At 36.0% G+C, this 17,989-nt stretch overlaps 2 protein-coding genes across 2 annotated transcripts; both read right to left on the bottom strand.

The window, feature by feature from the left end:
* Positions 1-6,392: 6,392 nt before the first annotated feature.
* On the bottom strand, positions 6,393-10,432 carry LOC143257190 (protein FAM200A-like). The gene is made up of 2 exons (XM_076515556.1): positions 8,013-10,432; positions 6,393-7,739 (listed from the first exon to the last, which is right to left on the bottom strand). The coding sequence occupies exon 2, from the start codon at positions 7,513-7,515 to the stop codon at positions 6,667-6,669; it is 849 nt and encodes a 282-aa protein (XP_076371671.1). The 5' UTR covers positions 7,516-7,739; positions 8,013-10,432; the 3' UTR covers positions 6,393-6,666.
* A 149-nt stretch (positions 10,433-10,581) lies between these two features.
* LOC143257189 (uncharacterized) lies at positions 10,582-13,365 on the bottom strand. The gene is made up of 2 exons (XM_076515555.1): positions 13,291-13,365; positions 10,582-12,025 (listed from the first exon to the last, which is right to left on the bottom strand). The coding sequence occupies exons 1-2, from the start codon at positions 13,330-13,332 to the stop codon at positions 11,021-11,023; spliced, it is 1,047 nt and encodes a 348-aa protein (XP_076371670.1). The 5' UTR covers positions 13,333-13,365; the 3' UTR covers positions 10,582-11,020.
* Between the last annotated feature and the right edge of the window lie 4,624 nt (positions 13,366-17,989).

Genomic DNA, 17,989 nt, shown 5'->3' with positions numbered 1-17,989 from the left:
CCAGATTCAGGAAGAATATATAAGAAAAAGGAAAGCTCTGAAGTGGCATCCATTTAACAAGTCCTACTTTTGTTCGTTATAATTATCATTTCTTTATCTGTTCTTGCTTTAAGGTTCTTGAGTTTCTAATAGCTTTGGACTGCTGGATATAGTCCTTTGATCAAAGAGAACCTATGAAAGTAAAATATTTGTCTACAAAAGAAAACATGTTTTGTAAAAATATGAAACACATAATAAAACCTGATTTTCTTAGAAGGCTAGATCTAATATATAGCGTTTCGTATATGCATACAGTTACTTTAAAATGCATTCATTTTAGAATTAAGATTAGAATTATCCTAAAACCCTTTGTATATACATAAAGACGCCAAGTTTTTCCATGTTGAGTCTTGTTTTCTTCTTCCCAGTGTTGTGAAAAGTGAGAACATAAAGTCACTCAATACCTAGACCCTGTCAGTTACCTTTCGTCTTCAAAACTATTCATGAAGAACTTGTTGACCCAAGTTTCTCTATCAAGTTAAATTATAATAGTTCTGATATTATTTTTGTTAGTAATTAATTTATTAATTACACTGTGTGTTATTAAAATGTCTCACAGCAATATTTGTCTAAGATTATGTAACTAAGCCTAACAGTAACATGTGTCTTCAGATTATATGTTGCCAAGTGTTATTGTAACATATCTCTCTGAGTCTACAGTTCGCTAATGCTAGAGTAACGTGTTTCTTTTAGAGTATATATCGTTGTTATAAAATATGTTTCTCTTATACTAAATATATATCGTCAAATGTTACACTAATATCTTTCCGTCAGACAGTATACTGTCAAGTGTTATAGTAATGTGTTTCTTTCAGACTATATATTGTTAAGTGTTACACTAATGTGTTTCTTTTAGACTATATATTGTTAAATGTTACAGTAATATGTTTCTCTCAGACTATATATCGTTAAGAGTTACATTAATGTTTTTCTCAGAAAACATATTGTTAAATGTTACACTGATGTGTTTGTCTCAGACTATATTTGGCTTAGTGTTACATTAATGTGTTTTTCTCAGACTGTACATTGTTAAATTTACATTAATGGATTTTTTCAGACTATATATATCGTTAAATGTTACAGTAACGTGTTTCTCTCAGACGATGTATCGTAAGTTTCAGTAATGTACCTTTTTATCTACAACTTAAACTTCGTTATCTTCACGGGTGATAATTCTCCCTTTTTATACTAATATCTCCCGTATAAGCCAGTATCTTGATGTAATTGTAAACGTTACTTTGAAACGGTAGAACGTCATATTTTTATAAACGTGTTCAATAGATTTCAAACATAAAATGGTTATTCTGATGTTAACTTCAGAAAATACTATCGAAATAAAAAACTGTATTATTTCAAAATTTTTCCACCCCTAGTAGAACTTTCTCCTTTTTTGTCATTTTGGAATCTTTATATGACATTTCTAATAACTGTGTATAAAAAGAAGTGTTTTCCTTGAGTGTAACTTCTAACTTTCCTTTGCTCTGTATCCAGGTTTTACGCATTATCAACATGGATCTAGATATTGTTTAAGCTTAATACTCACTAGAGGACATTGTAAATTAAACTGTGGATACCGCGTTTGTCGAAGCGGGTGTCAGTGTTTAATATAGACATGTAATGATAAATAAATAAAAAACTTTTCAAATTCATTATAACAACCGATTGTTTGTTTGTTTTTTGGAATTTCGCACAAAGCTACTCGAGAGCTAACTGTCCCTAATTTAGCAGTGTAAGACTAGAAGGAAGGCAGCTAGTCATCACCACCCACCGCCAACTCTTGGGCTACTCTTTTACCAACGAATAGTGGAATTGACCGTCACATTATACGCCCCCACGGCTGGGAGGGCGAGCATGTTTAGCGCGACGCGGGCGCGAACCCGCGACCCTCGGATTACGAGTCGCACGCCTTACGCGCTTGGCCATGCCAGGCCTTTATAACAACCGAAAAGGTACAATTTAGTGCGTTTCATCCTACACTTTTTTTTTCACTTTCAGCGATTTGAATAATGTGCAGTAAATGACATTATTCTTAAAGAACCCATTATATGTTATCGCGCCCTTCGACATATCTCTTGTACACCTGTAAAGTTAATAGTACCAAGTTTTGCCACATGTACACTTTAAAGACAGAACTGAAATGAGCGCACGTAACTATAAGCATCAATAAAATCTCCATTTTACAGATCGGAAGTTCGAGTCACTTCCATGATAGTATTAATGGAAACAAGAAGGTGAGGCTAACTTTATTTATATAACTTTCAATATAAGTTGTATTCAAGAACTAAGTTTAATATCTGTTTTATTTCCTTTTTTCTGTCTTTTAGGTATTTTTCTTCGCTGAGTCTACAAGGTTCGTTTTGAGTCAGGGGCAGGAGTACGAGGGCTGTTCCAAGTTTGACTGTGTGGGTATTTGGGTATTGATGTTGTTAAATACCCAGGAGGGTCAGGTTTTGAGAACGATTATAGCGTCTGTCTTTAGGGTTTTTGGGTTTTTAAAGCTTTGGGCCAGAGTAAAAGTATAACATCATACTCAGATCCATTTCAGGGCTCAGTCCATGCATGGACGAACAAGAAGTTTTTTTTTCTTCATTTAATTTTTTTTTCCATATATATATTTTTTTTGTATTTTCATATATATATTTTTTTTTGTATTTTTCTCCTTTTCCTCGATTGAGAGTATGCTACTACTACTTGTAGTAACACACACAACGAGGGCTGTTCAAAATACACGGACTGTTTGAATTGCGCGGCTCCAGTTGGTTCCAGGAGAATCCGCTTGGTGTCGCTAGGTTTGCACAGATCAGCTGATTACGACGCCATTTCCCGATTGCAAATATCTTCATTTGTGAAGAATCACACGGCTTACGGTGATGTTGCTATGATGTTTCAAGTGGCATGAACGTTTTAAGGATGGTCGACAGTCCATTGAAGATGATGAGCGTCCTGGACGTCCTTCCGCGTCAACTGACGACCCACACGTCGACAAAATCAACACCCTGGTGCGGGCAAATCGACGTCTGACTGTCAGGAAGCTTGTTGAAGAGTGTGGGATATCAGTTGGATCTTGTTACGAGATTTTGACCGAAAAATTGAAGATGCATCGTGTTGCTGCGAAATTCAGCCCTCAGAACTCGTGCGTTTTTGGCCAAACACTTGATCACTGTTCTTCCCCACCCACCCCTTACTCACCTGACCTTGCTCCTTGTGATTTTTTCTTGTTCCCCAAACTCAAAAGACCCTTGAAAGGAAGAAGATTTGAGACGATTCCCGAGATTAAGGCAAATGCGACGAAGGAGCTGGAGGACATTACAAAAGAAGCGTACCAGGACTGTTTCAACAAGTGGAAACACCGTTGGTATAAGTGTGTGCGTTGGGGAGGAGAGTACTTTGAAGGGGTCCCAGACTTGTAACTTCTAAATAAAGTACATTTTGTTTTATGACGTCTGTCCGCGTATTTTTTTAACAGACCTCGTACAACTATGACAGTACAAGAGAAAATGTTAAAACAAGAACAATCAGATATTAAAACCACTGTCATTAGGTAATGTGCTGTCCTATAACGGCCAAAAATTAAACTAGAACAAAGTCAATTTAAATTGCTAATTTTTCTTATATTTTTTTAAGTTTTAAACTTCAGAAGTTTGGTTTTAATTTACACAAGTACCTATATTTTTTGCCATGTCGCTATGTAATTTTTTTTAAAAAATCTTTATGTAAGAACACGGAAAATGTAAAATTATCAAAGATTGTAGATGCCCCGCAGTTATAAAACTGTTTAATCAACCTTTTCTTTGTAATTGACGATTTTACAAAATATACCGTCGATTATTCTTATCAATAAAATAAACTGTACAATTATATTTAGTTAGACCAAATTATTTAGTTTTACTTTTGTGTAAGGACATATTCAACAGGCCCTGTGTTCAATGTCTTGTCCATTATATCTCTCCACCAAAGTTTAACCTGTGGGTACATGAAACCACCCGCAGGAGAATGGCACATAAAACAAGCCCTATATTGTACACCTTATGTATTAACTCTTCGCGCTAAAGTTTAAACATAACATACAATTTTGGACCCGCCGAAAAAGATTCATCAAGGGAGAAAAACAAAATAAGTAAATATCCACCATTAGAAATGAATAATAGAATAGCACACACAAACACACAAAACACTTTTAGAACACATCAAGAACTACATGAATACTCATTATAATGAAATAAATACATTCGTATAAAGAAACAAAAAATCTGTAAACCACTTTTTTCAATAACAACAAATGATGACACAGACATATTCAACGTAATATAAAATGTAACTAAAGATATAACTACAACAAACAATAAGAACAAAGCTCCAGGAAAAGATAGCAGACAAGCCATCCTGTTTTGAAATGTCAGTAAGAAACTGAATGAACATCTCACGGCCCAGACAAGCCATCCTGTTTTGAAATGTCAGTAAGAAGCTGACTGAACATCTCACGGCCCACTGTGATCTACTAATGAAATCATGATAGATCCCAATTTCTTGGGAACAAGTGAATGAGAGGAAAACACTCGATAAACAAAATAACCACTGTCCATTAAGCCTAACCAGCTCTATACGTAATTCTCGAACGAATAATTAGTAAGACTCTCCACATTCCTAAAGACAACATACAAATTGCCTGAAATATAAAATGGATTAAGAAAGTTCTGACAAACAACCGATCATTGAGATAGACTAATCCATTGTCAATAACTTTAATAAAGACGAAAGCACTGTCGCATGTTTTCTTGAAATCGAGAAAGCATTCGACACGGTACGGCACAATGGTCTAAGGTCTCGTATGTCATTCGCTCACTGTCCAACTCTTTAGAAAACAAAATATTTAATAAATGTAAAAGGAATATTCTCGGAATATTTTAGTCCCGAAGCAGGTGTCCCACAGGGAAAAATTGTTAGCCTCCTTCCGTTCATTATGTACGTTAACAAGATTGTCTCTAAATGATTCGAATCATGTGTATTCATCGCAGATCGCAAATGATGTAACAGTTTGGAAAAATGCTCCTAGCAAATCAATAGCAGCTACAAACATACAACCTCAATTGAATAAAACAGTAGAATACTGTCAAAAATACAGAATATAAAAAATTTGGTCCGCTATGACCAGGTGGATAAGACACTTGACTCGTAATCTGAGGGTCGAGGGTTCGTATCCCCATCACACCAAACATGCCGTGAGGGCGTTATAAGTGACGGTCAATCCCACTATTCGTTGGTAAAAGAATAGCCCAAGAGTTGACGGTGAGTGGTGATGACTAGCTGCCTTCCCTCTAGTCTTATACTGCTAAATTAGGGGTGGCTAGCATATATAGCCCTTGTGTAGCTTTGCGCGAAATTCAAACCAAACACACAAATGTAATACAAAGTCGGTTAGTCGTTTTAGTAAAATTAACAAAACACAGAAAAGATTTGCCTAAAATTAAACATGAATGGAGCACTTCTTAGACCAAAGCATCAACTAAATTCCTAGGCATAAAATACGACTGTAAGTCACCTTGATTTAATTACCTTAACAATATAAAAACCAGAGTTTGGCAACGCACGAACTATGCAAGGAATCTAACAGGTAAAACCGATAAAAACATAGCAAGAATCTATAAAACATACATACGTCCAATAATAAAATATGTGTCACCAGCCTGGATAAATATAACACCAAAACAATTTACAAATGAGTTACAAACAACACAGAACACAATACGTACAGAGTATCTAGACAAAAGTATAGAAACACCTACTAATAAATTCATACATAGTTCACTTGATAATTTCGCAAAAAATTGGCAAAAGAAAAAACTACAATGTAAACTCGATCGTTTTTACAGGCATGATGATAAAAAAAACCCTTAGTACTATTAATATCTAATAAAAATAAAAATAAATTATATAGACATATATAATTTTAATTTACTGTAACACCATTATCTGAATGCTCTCACTGAAAGTTAAAACTGTAATTGTTCCTGTAATGTGGACTTTAGCACAATCGAATTAAGCTACAGTGTATTAACATATTAATATCAATATAACTACATATTCGGACACGGCCCTGAAAGGGGTAAGAGTAAAATCCTGAACTAGCCAAACTCTGGACCTCTTGTGGTAATTATATGAACAGTAAATAGTGATAATTGAAAGGAGGAAGAGGTCACGTGGTACCTTACCCTCTCAGGTCCACTAGACCTAAACCCCATTATATGGAACAACAATCTGTGATCCTTATTAAGCTACTAAAACCTAAACGCCAATATCTGGAACAACAACATGCGATCTTCATTAAGCTACTACAGCCTAAACCCCAATATCTGGAACAACAACATGCGATCTTCATTAAACTACTACAGCAGTGGTTCCCAAACTTTTTCAGCTTGTTACCCAATTTAACATGCCACATTAAGCATGTTACCCCTTTCACAAAATGTTTTCAACATTGATATATATGGCTAAATTAAACTAGAGATATATTTCACTTTATTTATTTACAATTTATTTATATAATTTATTTACACTGAATTACACTTTTAATTATTGTATTTGATCATTGTGCATTTCTAATGAATATTGCCAAAGATGTCAAGAACATCAGTGGGATGGATGGAGTTGCATACTTGAAGCTAGTTTAGGAATTCTTGGCTTTGTGGTTGAAAGTGCCAGCCTGGCATCGTTTGCAACATTCAAGCGAGTCCTCTTTTTTGTTTTCATCCCCAGCACGGTTGAGAACCCCTTCTCGCACAGATACGTTGTTGAGAATGATACCAACAACTTCAAGGCTCTCTTGGACAGGGTTGGCGAGTCAGCTAGTTGTGAAATCCAAAAGGAATCTGCATTTTGGTTTTGGAATTTGACTTTCAAGGCTTCATTTGCTCGCATTGTGATCCACTTCTCCTTTGCAGGGAAATCATCATCATGAATGGCCTCATCAGGTACAGAAAAGGGATGAATGATCCACTGAAGACTGGCTGTTTTTAGGTCACTCTCTGGAAAGTAGTGCTGCATGCTTGTTTCAAGCCCCTTCAAATGGTCGCTCATCTCTTTGTTGATGGTCTGTAAAAGTGATCCAGTATCATAACAATTCTCCTCAACAAACTGGTCTAGAGTGGGAAACTGAGCGATCACTCCTTTCTCCAAGCGTCGAATCCAGAGTCTCAGTTTTCCCAGAAATGCAGTCACAGTGTGATGGGCATCAATGACAGTCGTGTTTTGGCCCTGGAGTTGCAGATTATCACTGTTCAGCTCCGCAAATATGTCAGACAAGTAACAAAGTCGAGCAAGCCACTCCTTATCAGTGAACTTGGTAGCAAAAGGAGATTCTTCTTGTTTCAGAAATTCCTGAAGAGCCGTTCGGAGCTCAATGACTCGACGTACAACCTTGCCTCGTGACAACCAGCGAACATCGGTGTGGTAGAGCAGAACTTGATACTGCTCTCCCATTTCCTTGCACAGCTCCCTGAATATGCGCGAATTCACATCCCTGGACTTGATGAAATTGACGATCTTCAAACACTAATTTCAGATTACCAGGCAGGCTTTTTTGATCCAAGAGAGTACCGATGAATGATGCAATGATCTACAGAAATTTCTGGATTCACAGGTTGTATGAGGCCCCGTAATCCATGATTACGATCCATCATCGACGGTGCTCCATCGACGGAGACCTAGATTAAAAAAGAAGAAAAACTATTATAGATTGCGTCAGTTAGTCATTCTTACTTATCTTTTGCGTTATAATTATATGGTTTTAATTTAATTTAATTTATTTTGGTACTTTAGTATTTCAGTACGACAGGCACGATACTTTTTTGTGAATTATGTATAAAATATTAGCTACACTACAGCTACTTGTACAATAAATAAAACTATATGACTATATGCCATGCAATTCATTGTATTTATACTAATCTAGACTTTATATAAACATCTCTCCCTACCTGTTGAACGCTGTTCCAATCCAATCCATTCGTGGTAAAGAAACTGTTGATGATATTGAAGATATCTTCTCCCTTCGTGGTTGTCAGCAAATCTTCGCATAATAGGAACTCTTCTTTGATCTTGTCCTGGTGGACGTAACGAACGAACCCAAGGAGAACAGCACAACTGGCTACGTCACACGATTCATCAAATTGCAAGGAGAATTTGCTATATGAGCTTTCCTTAATCTCTGTTGTAACTTGGGACAGAATATCTGATGCCATGTCATCGACTCGTCGGCGGATTGTGTTGTTTGATAGAGATATGACACTCAGTTTCTTCGCTTGATCCTCCCCACATGCTTACCATCTCGTATGCACAAGGCATAATCAGATTATGACGAATTTCGTCATAACGAGTAAGTTAATGCCTCTAGCAAAACTCATTGCAAATAACTGGTTGAAAAACATTGGGTCAAACGATTGAATTTCTATGAGAAACGCACAGAGAACACGAGAGATAAATACTTAAGTTAGTTTCAACTGCAACATTGAAGGTACATTTTATTAACCTCTGTGTGATTCGTGTGTTATTAAGGAGTCTAACGAACAATTTCATGTGCAACTCGTGTCTTAATGAAACTCTGTAGCTAAAAATATCATACATAGCTCGTTGTTTATTAGTGTTTCTGTTATGGACTCACAATCAATTTGAAAACTCTAGAGCTAATCAGCAGTTAAAAACATGTTTTTTAATCACGTGATTTTAATTGTTAGGTGGCACTTCACAATTCATGGACGTTTAAAAGAACAAACCTCCAAAATGTTCATATATCTCAAGACCGAAATGGCACCGTATCTCTAATTCCAACCACATCTTAGTAGTTAACCACATAGTTACGCTGAACTTATCCTGCACGAATTTCCTGTTATATAGCGGACCTATCTAACATTCTTTAAGACAGTAAATTGAGCTGAAAATAGCATGTGATCAGAACAAAACAATATATTTAAGTCTGATCATTTTGTACACCGTTAAGTTTATTTTGGAGCACAAAAATATTTTTTTATATTTTGTTTAAAAGCTACATTATATATATATATATAAAAATCCCTTTATAATACTCCAGCAAGGTAGTTAGGGGACTAAACCCACAATCTGCCAGTCACGGATTCGAGTCCCAGTTCCAAAAAACATGCTCATCCAGTAAGTCGTGGAGGCATTATAATGTGATGGACTGTTCCACTATTTGTTGGAAAATGTAGCCGAAAAGTTGGTGGTGATTAGCTGCCTTCCCTCTAGTCTTTCACTGCTAAATTAGCATGTGACAAGGAGGTTAAGGCGCTCAACTCATAACCTAAGGGTCGTAGGTTCGAATTCTTGTCACATTAAACATGTTCGCCCTTTCATACGTGAGGGCGTTATATGTGACGATCAATCCCATTATTTGTTGGTAAAAGAGTTGACAGTGGGTGGTGATGACTAGCTGCATTCTGTTTATAAAGTATTAATTACACTGCTATATTACGGATTTCTAACGCAGGTAGACTTTGTGTAACTTTGCGCGAAATTTAAAGCAAGTAATTCCTACATTTTCAAAGTTAGGTAATGAAAATATAATTTATTAGTTTTTATTGATGTATTTACAGATAAAATTTTGGAACAAATAAAATTTATTTACGATATTTAAAGAGCTGTTTATACGTAATATGCCAGAAAGGAAAAATATGTTGTATATTTTGATTTTCATTGTTTACTTGAAGAATGTTTTCTTCGAGTGTTTGCTATAAATAGTTTATCTTCCCTACTGGATAAAGTAGAAGTTTGTAAATCGAGAAAAAAATAAAGTAACGCCCTCTCTATATATTTATACTCCAAAAAAGTTACTTAGCTCCCTTCGCATATATTCCTAGTGATTTACAGGATAACATAACTGCCTATTATACCCAATTACGGGTCAATATTGGGAGCAAAATCCAGAAAACCAAATACATATGAACTGGCATAAGACCCAAAGTAAACAAAGTACCAGGAATTATTACACTTCATAGTAAGAGGAGTTTTTGTTTTTTTTTGTGGCCATGGGTGAGTTATTAGTGTAGCAGTGAAATCCTACCATTCGGTAATACAAGAGCAGGCTGTTAGTAGCGAGTGCTGCTTAATGGCTATTCCACCCCCAACCTTCTGGTCTTTCAGTACAAAACTGGGGATAGCTATAATGAAATATATATTTATAGTTTTATGACAAGCTAAAAGAAAGAACCATTTCTTTAAACGTATTTCAAGCAATGCCATTCTGATATTCTATTGTTCATTGCTTTATTTTCAAGCCCAAATCAACCTGTTTTATACTGAGTTTTTTTTAGGTTTATACAACTTAAAAACGACGAATAAATAAAAAAAAAACGACTTTTATTCTCAAAGAATCCACTCTCAACTTTTATCGTGCCGACGAAGCAAAAGGTAGCGCTGTCCTTACTTAGCCACCTATCCATGTAATCTGAAATTATGTCAGCATTTTTTTTTTACAAAATTATACCTTACAAGTTGAATAGATTTATCTTATAAATAAGAAACAGACCCTCCAACTTTTAGTTTAATTCAGTTTTATTTACAATTTACAGGCTTTAGAAAAGGATAAATAATTTCAAAATTTCAAGAAATTGTAACAATTTATTGTCGCAGTTTTCGTTCAGTATTTTATGGTAAATTCAATCTTGCAGTTACAGATTATGGTTAATTTCTTGTATTAGATCCTTCATTTCTATGGTTTACACTAAATCTTTACTATCTATGTTGCTGTTGATCTTATTTAAACTAAATCACAAGTTATCGTATGAATGTATTCTACAAACTATAAAAATTAAACATAGGATAGGTATGGAGATCAACTCATGTTCTATCATAGCAATATTGCTTCAAAACTTCAAAATTTCATTCTTACGCATAAAAACACAAGCTAGAGTTTCAATTAAGATTCGTAATTCCTCTGAGTTTTGTTTCATGGTAAAAGAAAACTCATCTGGACCTATTTCTTATGGCCATAACTTGGGTAGGCAGCGGGAAGAGGCCCATAAGGTACAGGTGCATAATGATAACTATGACCAGCATGTGGGAGAGATCCATAACCACCTTGTATATAACCACCTGCACCAGGGTAGATGGGACCTTCATGGGCAGCATTAGTGCTGTGGGTAACTTGTTGGTATCCATCGTAAGGATGACGAGCAGCGTGGTGAGAAAATGCATGATAGTTTCCACCAGCGTAATTCAAGGGGGCATTGTACAGACTGTCAGAAGCATAGCCATCCTGCTTCACTTCAGCTGCTACACCATAGGGGCCGTAGGAGGCACGAGTGTTCTGAGCAGCTTCACTTAAGGCACCATAGCCTGGACCCTGCAGACCCTGTACATCAACTACTTGAGCTTGAGTGTAACCACCCAGACCTGGGTGGTTGTCATGGGTTGTCTGAGATGTGTGAGCAGTGTGAGCGACTCCACCAGGAACAGCAGCGGCGTGGGCATTATGAACGGCGTGGCTAGCGTGGTTACCATAAGGAGATATAGAAGAATCATCGTGACTTTTCTGAACAGTCCTAAGACCAGGAGCTATCTGGGCATCATAGTTATCTTGCTGGTAAGCTGCTGAGGAAGTCTGAGGGCTAAGATGGCCATCAGCGTCGTTGAAATGAACAGCTGCTTTACCTAGGTACGGATTGATGTGGAAGGAATGTTCAGAGTGCGTTACATCTGTCTGACCAGTGTATGGGTCCGTGTGGTGTTTGTGACTGGCGTGTTCGATCGTATGACCTCCAAGAGCATCTTTAGAAATGTCTGTGTGTTGCTGGGTTGCCCCGTTTTTGTCAGCAGAATTAGAAACAGAGTAGGAAAATCCATTTTTCTTTTGTCGGAAGTCCAGACGAACTGAACCATCAGGTCCAAGCTTCTGACTATAGTTTGGGTCCAAAGTTCCCAGACCAGTAGCAAAATAGTCTTCAGCAGATACGACGGTAAAAAAAATAACAAGAACGATCTAAATACGAGAAAAAATTGAGAAATGTACAGAACACGTCTTCCGATAAATATGCGAGATATCAAATGACCTAAAAGGTCGACTAATAAGCCTTTCAATTCATCAGTACAAATATAATAATTTATCGATCATCAAGATGTGAAAAAGATTAAAAGAGAAGCATTTTGTTTCTACATTTTGTTTGTATTAAGTCACGCGACGTTTACAGTTTTTTTAATTTCGCGCAAAGCTACACAAGAGCTATCTGCGCTAGCCGTCCCTAATTTAGCAGTGTAAGACTAGAGGGAAGGCAGCTAGTTATCACCACCCGCCGCCAACTCTTGGGGTACTCTTGTACCAACGAATAGTGGAACTGACCGTCACATTATAACGCCCCCACGGCTGAAAGGGCGAGCATGTTCAGTGTGATAGGAATTCCTAATTTTAAAGTTATAGGCAGCCAGTCGGCGGTACCTACGACAGATCAGATACATTTGTCTCACAGAATAATGAAATTTTGTCATCCTTTGATAATATACCTAAGGTCCCAAATTTTACAGCGGAAGTACCAGAAATGGCACGTGAACTATTATCTAATGATTCATAGTCTAGTATGATAATTACTAAGCCACGCCCTGCTACCTATGGTGATAATCAAAGGGTTAAAGGTCTTTGATATCCAGCTCATACGTTTACACTTTTCTGTTTTCCATAATGTTTGACCTTATATAAAGACATTGTTTTATTAATGTAAATTTCTAAAAACACCTGTAAAATCTTGTTATTGTTCTCAATAACACTGTACTTTATGACTGTTCTCAACAAAACTAAGCCTTGTTACTGTTCTCAACAAACTAAGCCTTGTTACTGTTCTCAACAAAACTAAGCCTTGTTACTGTTCTCAACAAAACTAGACCTTGTTACTGTTCTCAACAAAACTAGATCTTGTTACTCTTTTCAACAACACTAAACTTTGTGGCAGTTCTCAATCCACCTACGCCCGGCATGACCAGGTGGTTAAGGCACTCGACTAGCAATCCGAAGGTTGCGGGTTCGAATTCTCGTCACACCAAACATGCTCGCCCTTTCAGCCGTGGGGCGTTATAATATGACGGTCAATCCCATTTTTCGTTGGTAAAAGAGTAGCCCAAGAGTTGGCGGTGGGTGATGATGACTAGCTGCCTTCCCTCTAGTTTTACACTGCTAAATTAGAGACGGCTAGCGCAGATAGCCCTTGAGTAGCTTTGCGCGAATTTCAAAACAAACCAAACCAAAGCTGAACTTACCCAGTGAAACATTGCTTCCATTATCTGTTCTATAAACTTCATTCACACTGAAGAAAAATTTGGACCTAGTGTGAAATTATAATAACCGTGGAGCTTTTATAGCAATATAAGTCCCGACCTTGAAACCACGTCACCAGCAGTTTTCCGTAATTCTTGACCTAATTTATTCAGAATATAAGAGAACGGTACCGAGGCGAGGCTAAGGATAACATTACAAATCATATTTGTGTGGTCGATCGCCTAACAGGAAGCGAGGTGTGTAGAAAGGTCAATTTTTAATAAATATTTTATGAAACAGAGTACCGTTAGGTAGCCCTAAAATTTTAGGCTAAAATATTTATATACCATGTTTCTTCTAAGGTTGGAATGGCTTGTTCCCGAAACTGTGAATCCGAAGGTCCGTAGTGGTTTATGTTCGTATCCACAAAACCGTAATTTGCGTTTTGAAGCCATCACCCCATGCAACTTGAACCTCATAATAAACATTACGATACATTAGACTACGCCCAGCTCGATTTCATTCGAATTTAATGAAGGAAATTTATTATCAAAAATATTTATGAAGCCTGATATATTATTTGATTCAGCACTTGTCACACGACTTTCGATTCCTAAGTGGTACTCTTGAGGGATTATATGGTAAGGAACGAATTTCGATACCTTAGGTGTGCGGAGCACAGAGAGATCGTTGTGTAGCTCTGCGCTTAAAAACAAACAAAACCAATAAATACTGAATCTAATGGGCGTCTATAGGATTTGGGTGCGTTATAAGAATGATAGTCAACTCCCACTGTTCGATAACCCAAGAATTACCCGTGAATTGTTGGTGAGTGGTGGTGATTAACTGCCTTTCGCTCAAGTCTGTCAACTCCAAATTAGGGAAGGTTAGCATAGTAAAACCTTTATATAGTAGTACAACGGAAAGTTTATCTGTCTTTAAGTCTGTTTTCTTTATCTATCTATCTGTAACTTTCTTTACCTGATTGTATATCTGTTTATCCATCTATCTGATGTCCATTTTAAATACATGTGCATATGTAATAATGATTTATAGACGCTTATGTACTTTGGGTATAATGTTCGTGTATATATATAATAGCGCAAAACTTACTTTAAAATATTTATGTTTTGTGAGTACAATGTTCATCTATAATTGTGTAATAGTTACATGTATATATTTATGTATTTTTCGTATATAATAATGTAATATTTACTTGTAGATATTTATGTCTTGTTAATATAATATTCGTCTATCATAGTGTAATATTTATTTGTAGATATTAATGTATTATTGATATAATGTTCCTCGATAATAATGTAATATTTACTTGTAGATATTTATGTATTGTTGATATAATGTTCGTCGATAACAATGTAATATTTACTTGTAGATATATATGTAACAAACAGTGTCTTCTCTTTTCACAATAACAGTTTTTGGCTTCTGTCTAAACCTAGTTTAGTTGTTTCCAACAATATTTGGCTCTCAGTAAGACCATAGTCCAAGCATTAGTCTACAAGTCCTTATTATACTACAGGTTTAACCTAATCACTTCCATACTGATGTTATTTTACATTGGTCCCCGTGACAGGAACAACACTTTCAGAATTCAAGGCTATCCAGAAGGAAATTTATTTGTCTCTCTGACTGCGTTAATAGGTCAACAATTATTTAGGGCACCACGTCTGTTATGCGTATTGTTTTTATTTAACGGAACATGAGTGAAACCATGTGATTTATACTTTTTTACGTATTTCTTATAGGAAAAAAAAAAAAAACAGCGCGAGTTAAACCATGTAAACATATCACGAGTATTAATCCGACTGTTGATAAAATTATGAAAGTTAAACCAAACTATGATTAGAACATAAATAATAATAAATTAAATATATTATCTGTGGTACGAACGTGGTAATACTGTAAAAAAGCAATCAACGACATCATTGTTTGTCACACAATGAAGTTGAATATTCAATACATATCGGAACTAGCTATGTACTTTCACTCAAGTAAAGGTGTCTGTTTCTTCATCAGGACTCGAATAAGTTTAACTTGAAAAGAAAGTTTATTCAAATCGAAAATATAATAAAGATAGAGAGACTTAAACATTTGTATTCTGATGTCATTTTTTTTTTTTATTGCGTAAGAACATTAGCGGAAAGATTTATGTGATACATCTAGTCACAAAATACACTATTTTTTAAATTTTCGGCCTCTTGGAGTACAAGTAAGTAATGTGGGTAAACCTGGGTGCTAAGGAAGAGATACACAATTTCCTTTTATGTTGAAAGTTCCGAGCATTTAAGGACACTTTTACATATGTTATTTTACTTGTTTTGAGACTTGCCGAACAAAGCATAGAGCCATCACTATTTCTAGGCTGTGAGTGTAAAGAGAAGGCACTCAACAGCACCCACCGCAACTTCTGCGCTATCTCGTCTGATCAAATAGTAAAATTTCACTTTTTCTCTTATAGTGGACCAAAGGCTCAAGGAAATTCAAACCATAAATATTCGGTTTCACAGACGAGGTACGCTAACCACCAGACCACGCCAGCTTTATGTATGATATCTGCATTTGTTATTGAAGTATTTCCATATATAATATTAGGTTGAGGAATAATTCGTGAGCGTTTTTAAATAATTTCATTCAAGCATTACATGCAAGACTATACAATACTTCAATGCATGAACACATTACACCCAAAACATTTATTATGATACTTTATTTCATGTAATACCTAGGTATATAGTATGCATTGTTGTAAACGAAATTGCAAGAAATTAAATGCGAAAAGCAGATGGTGTCGAAAATGCTCGATTTTGTCCACTTGACATTCCATTTAATGAGCTGAAAATGAAAGCAAAAATTAAAGACGTATGAAAATCAAACACACCATCTATTAGAGCAAAAAATTATCTACCAAATGATATGAAATATTTTGCGAAAGCGTTTCATTTATGAATATATTTTTTTAACTTGAAAAAACGCTCACGAATTATTCCTCAACCCAATAGTTGATGTTACTATACCACATCTAGTTCTATGTATGACATACACACTTGTTAATGATGTAGTGTTAATATTAACGAACATACACACTTGTTAATGATGTAACGTTACTATTAACGACATTACGTATAACCATATGTGCTGGTCAAACTTTTTTTTAACTTCATATACAAATAGCTTATCAAAACACATTGTCGAGACGATAGAAGTAAAAAAACGAAATATATTTTTCTTTTCTCTGAACCCTTGAACAACCGTAGATTTTTTGGGGTTTCTGTGTTTATTGGTACTAGTATGTAACAAACCCGTTACTTCATACCGTAAACTGACTCCACAAAACAGCAGGGTTGACCCCTGATATTACGGACTTCAAGGTTAGTCCCGCCTGTGGGAGTTACTTAAGGGTGTACAGCTATAGACAGATAAACGGACGGACTAACAGATACATATAAAGACAGACAAGAACAATATGTTTTACGCAGAGTTCAACAATTTATAAAGGTACCTTAGCTACCACTTATGGCCCGGCATGGCCAGGTGGGTTAAGGCGTTCGACTCGTAATCTGAGGGACTCGGGTTCGAATCCTCGTCGCACCAAACGTGCTCGCCCTTCCAGCCGTGGGGCGTTATAATGTGACGGTCAATCCCACTATTCGTTGGGAAAAGAGTAGCCCAAGAGTTGGCGGTGGGTGGTGATGACTAGCTTCCTTCCCTCTAGTTTTACACTGCTAAATTAGGGACGGCTAGCACAGATAGCCCTGGAGTAACTTTGTGCGAAATTCAAAACAAACAAACAAACAAGCTACCACTTTCCCCAACAAAGGACAATAGTAAAAATGTTGTACCCGATGAAGACACAATATTGTTGAAACGTTGTATATTTATAACAAAGTTTTCTTCCTTCAAATTGTCTCCAAATTTTATCTTATATCTTCACCATCAAATATAAACCCTTATTATATCGTGAATATCTTTTCCCAGCTGATGAAGTATGAATATAATCAACTGTACTTGTCACAAGACATCAGTATTAGGCTTACTGTATGTTTTAACACTTATTTCCTTATATATTTCCTAAGTATTTTTCAACAATAAGAAAATTCAGTATTAAGACAATGGTAGGCCTAATAACCAATCAAAACACCTTTCTTCACGATGTACTTGTATTTATGAGATCTCTAATTGGGTTTAATGTCAAGTGTCCGATGTCTTCATCAGCATTAGCAATGTATCTCATATAAAGATCCTCTTAAAAACTGTATTAAGTAAAACAGAGTTATTATCCTCGATATATTTATTTGGGGGGGTGGATTACTATGGGTGACCATATATACAATTAAGCACTTTAAAATTAAGGTTTGTGGTTTTAAGTTCTTACATTTTGTTCGTTACTTTATTTCTCCACAAGTCATAACTAATGTTTCTTTTGATATCTAGTGAATGCCTTTTCTGTGAACTTCAAATTATAGATGTACAAGATCCTGTCTGTCTGTTTCCCATACTTAGGCAAATCTATACAAGAGATATATCTGTGCAAATAATCATCAGCACCCATTGCCAACCTTTGAACCCATCCAATGGAATACTGGGATTTGATCACCACCCTTATAACGCACCTACGGCCCAAAAGTAGAGTAGGATTACCGCGGAACACAAAGGATTGATAGTCCAATACGTTTCCTTACA

The sequence above is a fragment of the Tachypleus tridentatus genome, chromosome 7 (genome assembly GCF_004210375.1).
Source record: "Tachypleus tridentatus isolate NWPU-2018 chromosome 7, ASM421037v1, whole genome shotgun sequence".
NCBI lineage: Eukaryota > Metazoa > Arthropoda > Merostomata > Xiphosura > Limulidae > Tachypleus > Tachypleus tridentatus.
Note: the sequence above shows the minus strand (reverse complement) of the source record. Positions and strands in the feature narration are given on the sequence as shown.

Bases quoted from the DNA above. Each gene is read 5' to 3' on its own strand.
- LOC143257190 (XM_076515556.1), bottom strand. From the start codon at position 7,515: ATGGGAGAGCAGTATCAAGTTCTGCTCTACCACACCGATGTTCGCTGG.
- LOC143257189 (XM_076515555.1), bottom strand. From the start codon at position 13,332: ATGAAGTTTATAGAACAGATAATGGAAGCAATGTTTCACTGG. The intron at 12,026-13,290 runs GTAAGTTCAGCT...TCTCGTATTTAG, and splicing joins TGGAAGCAATGTTTCACTGG to ATCGTTCTTGTTATTTTTTT.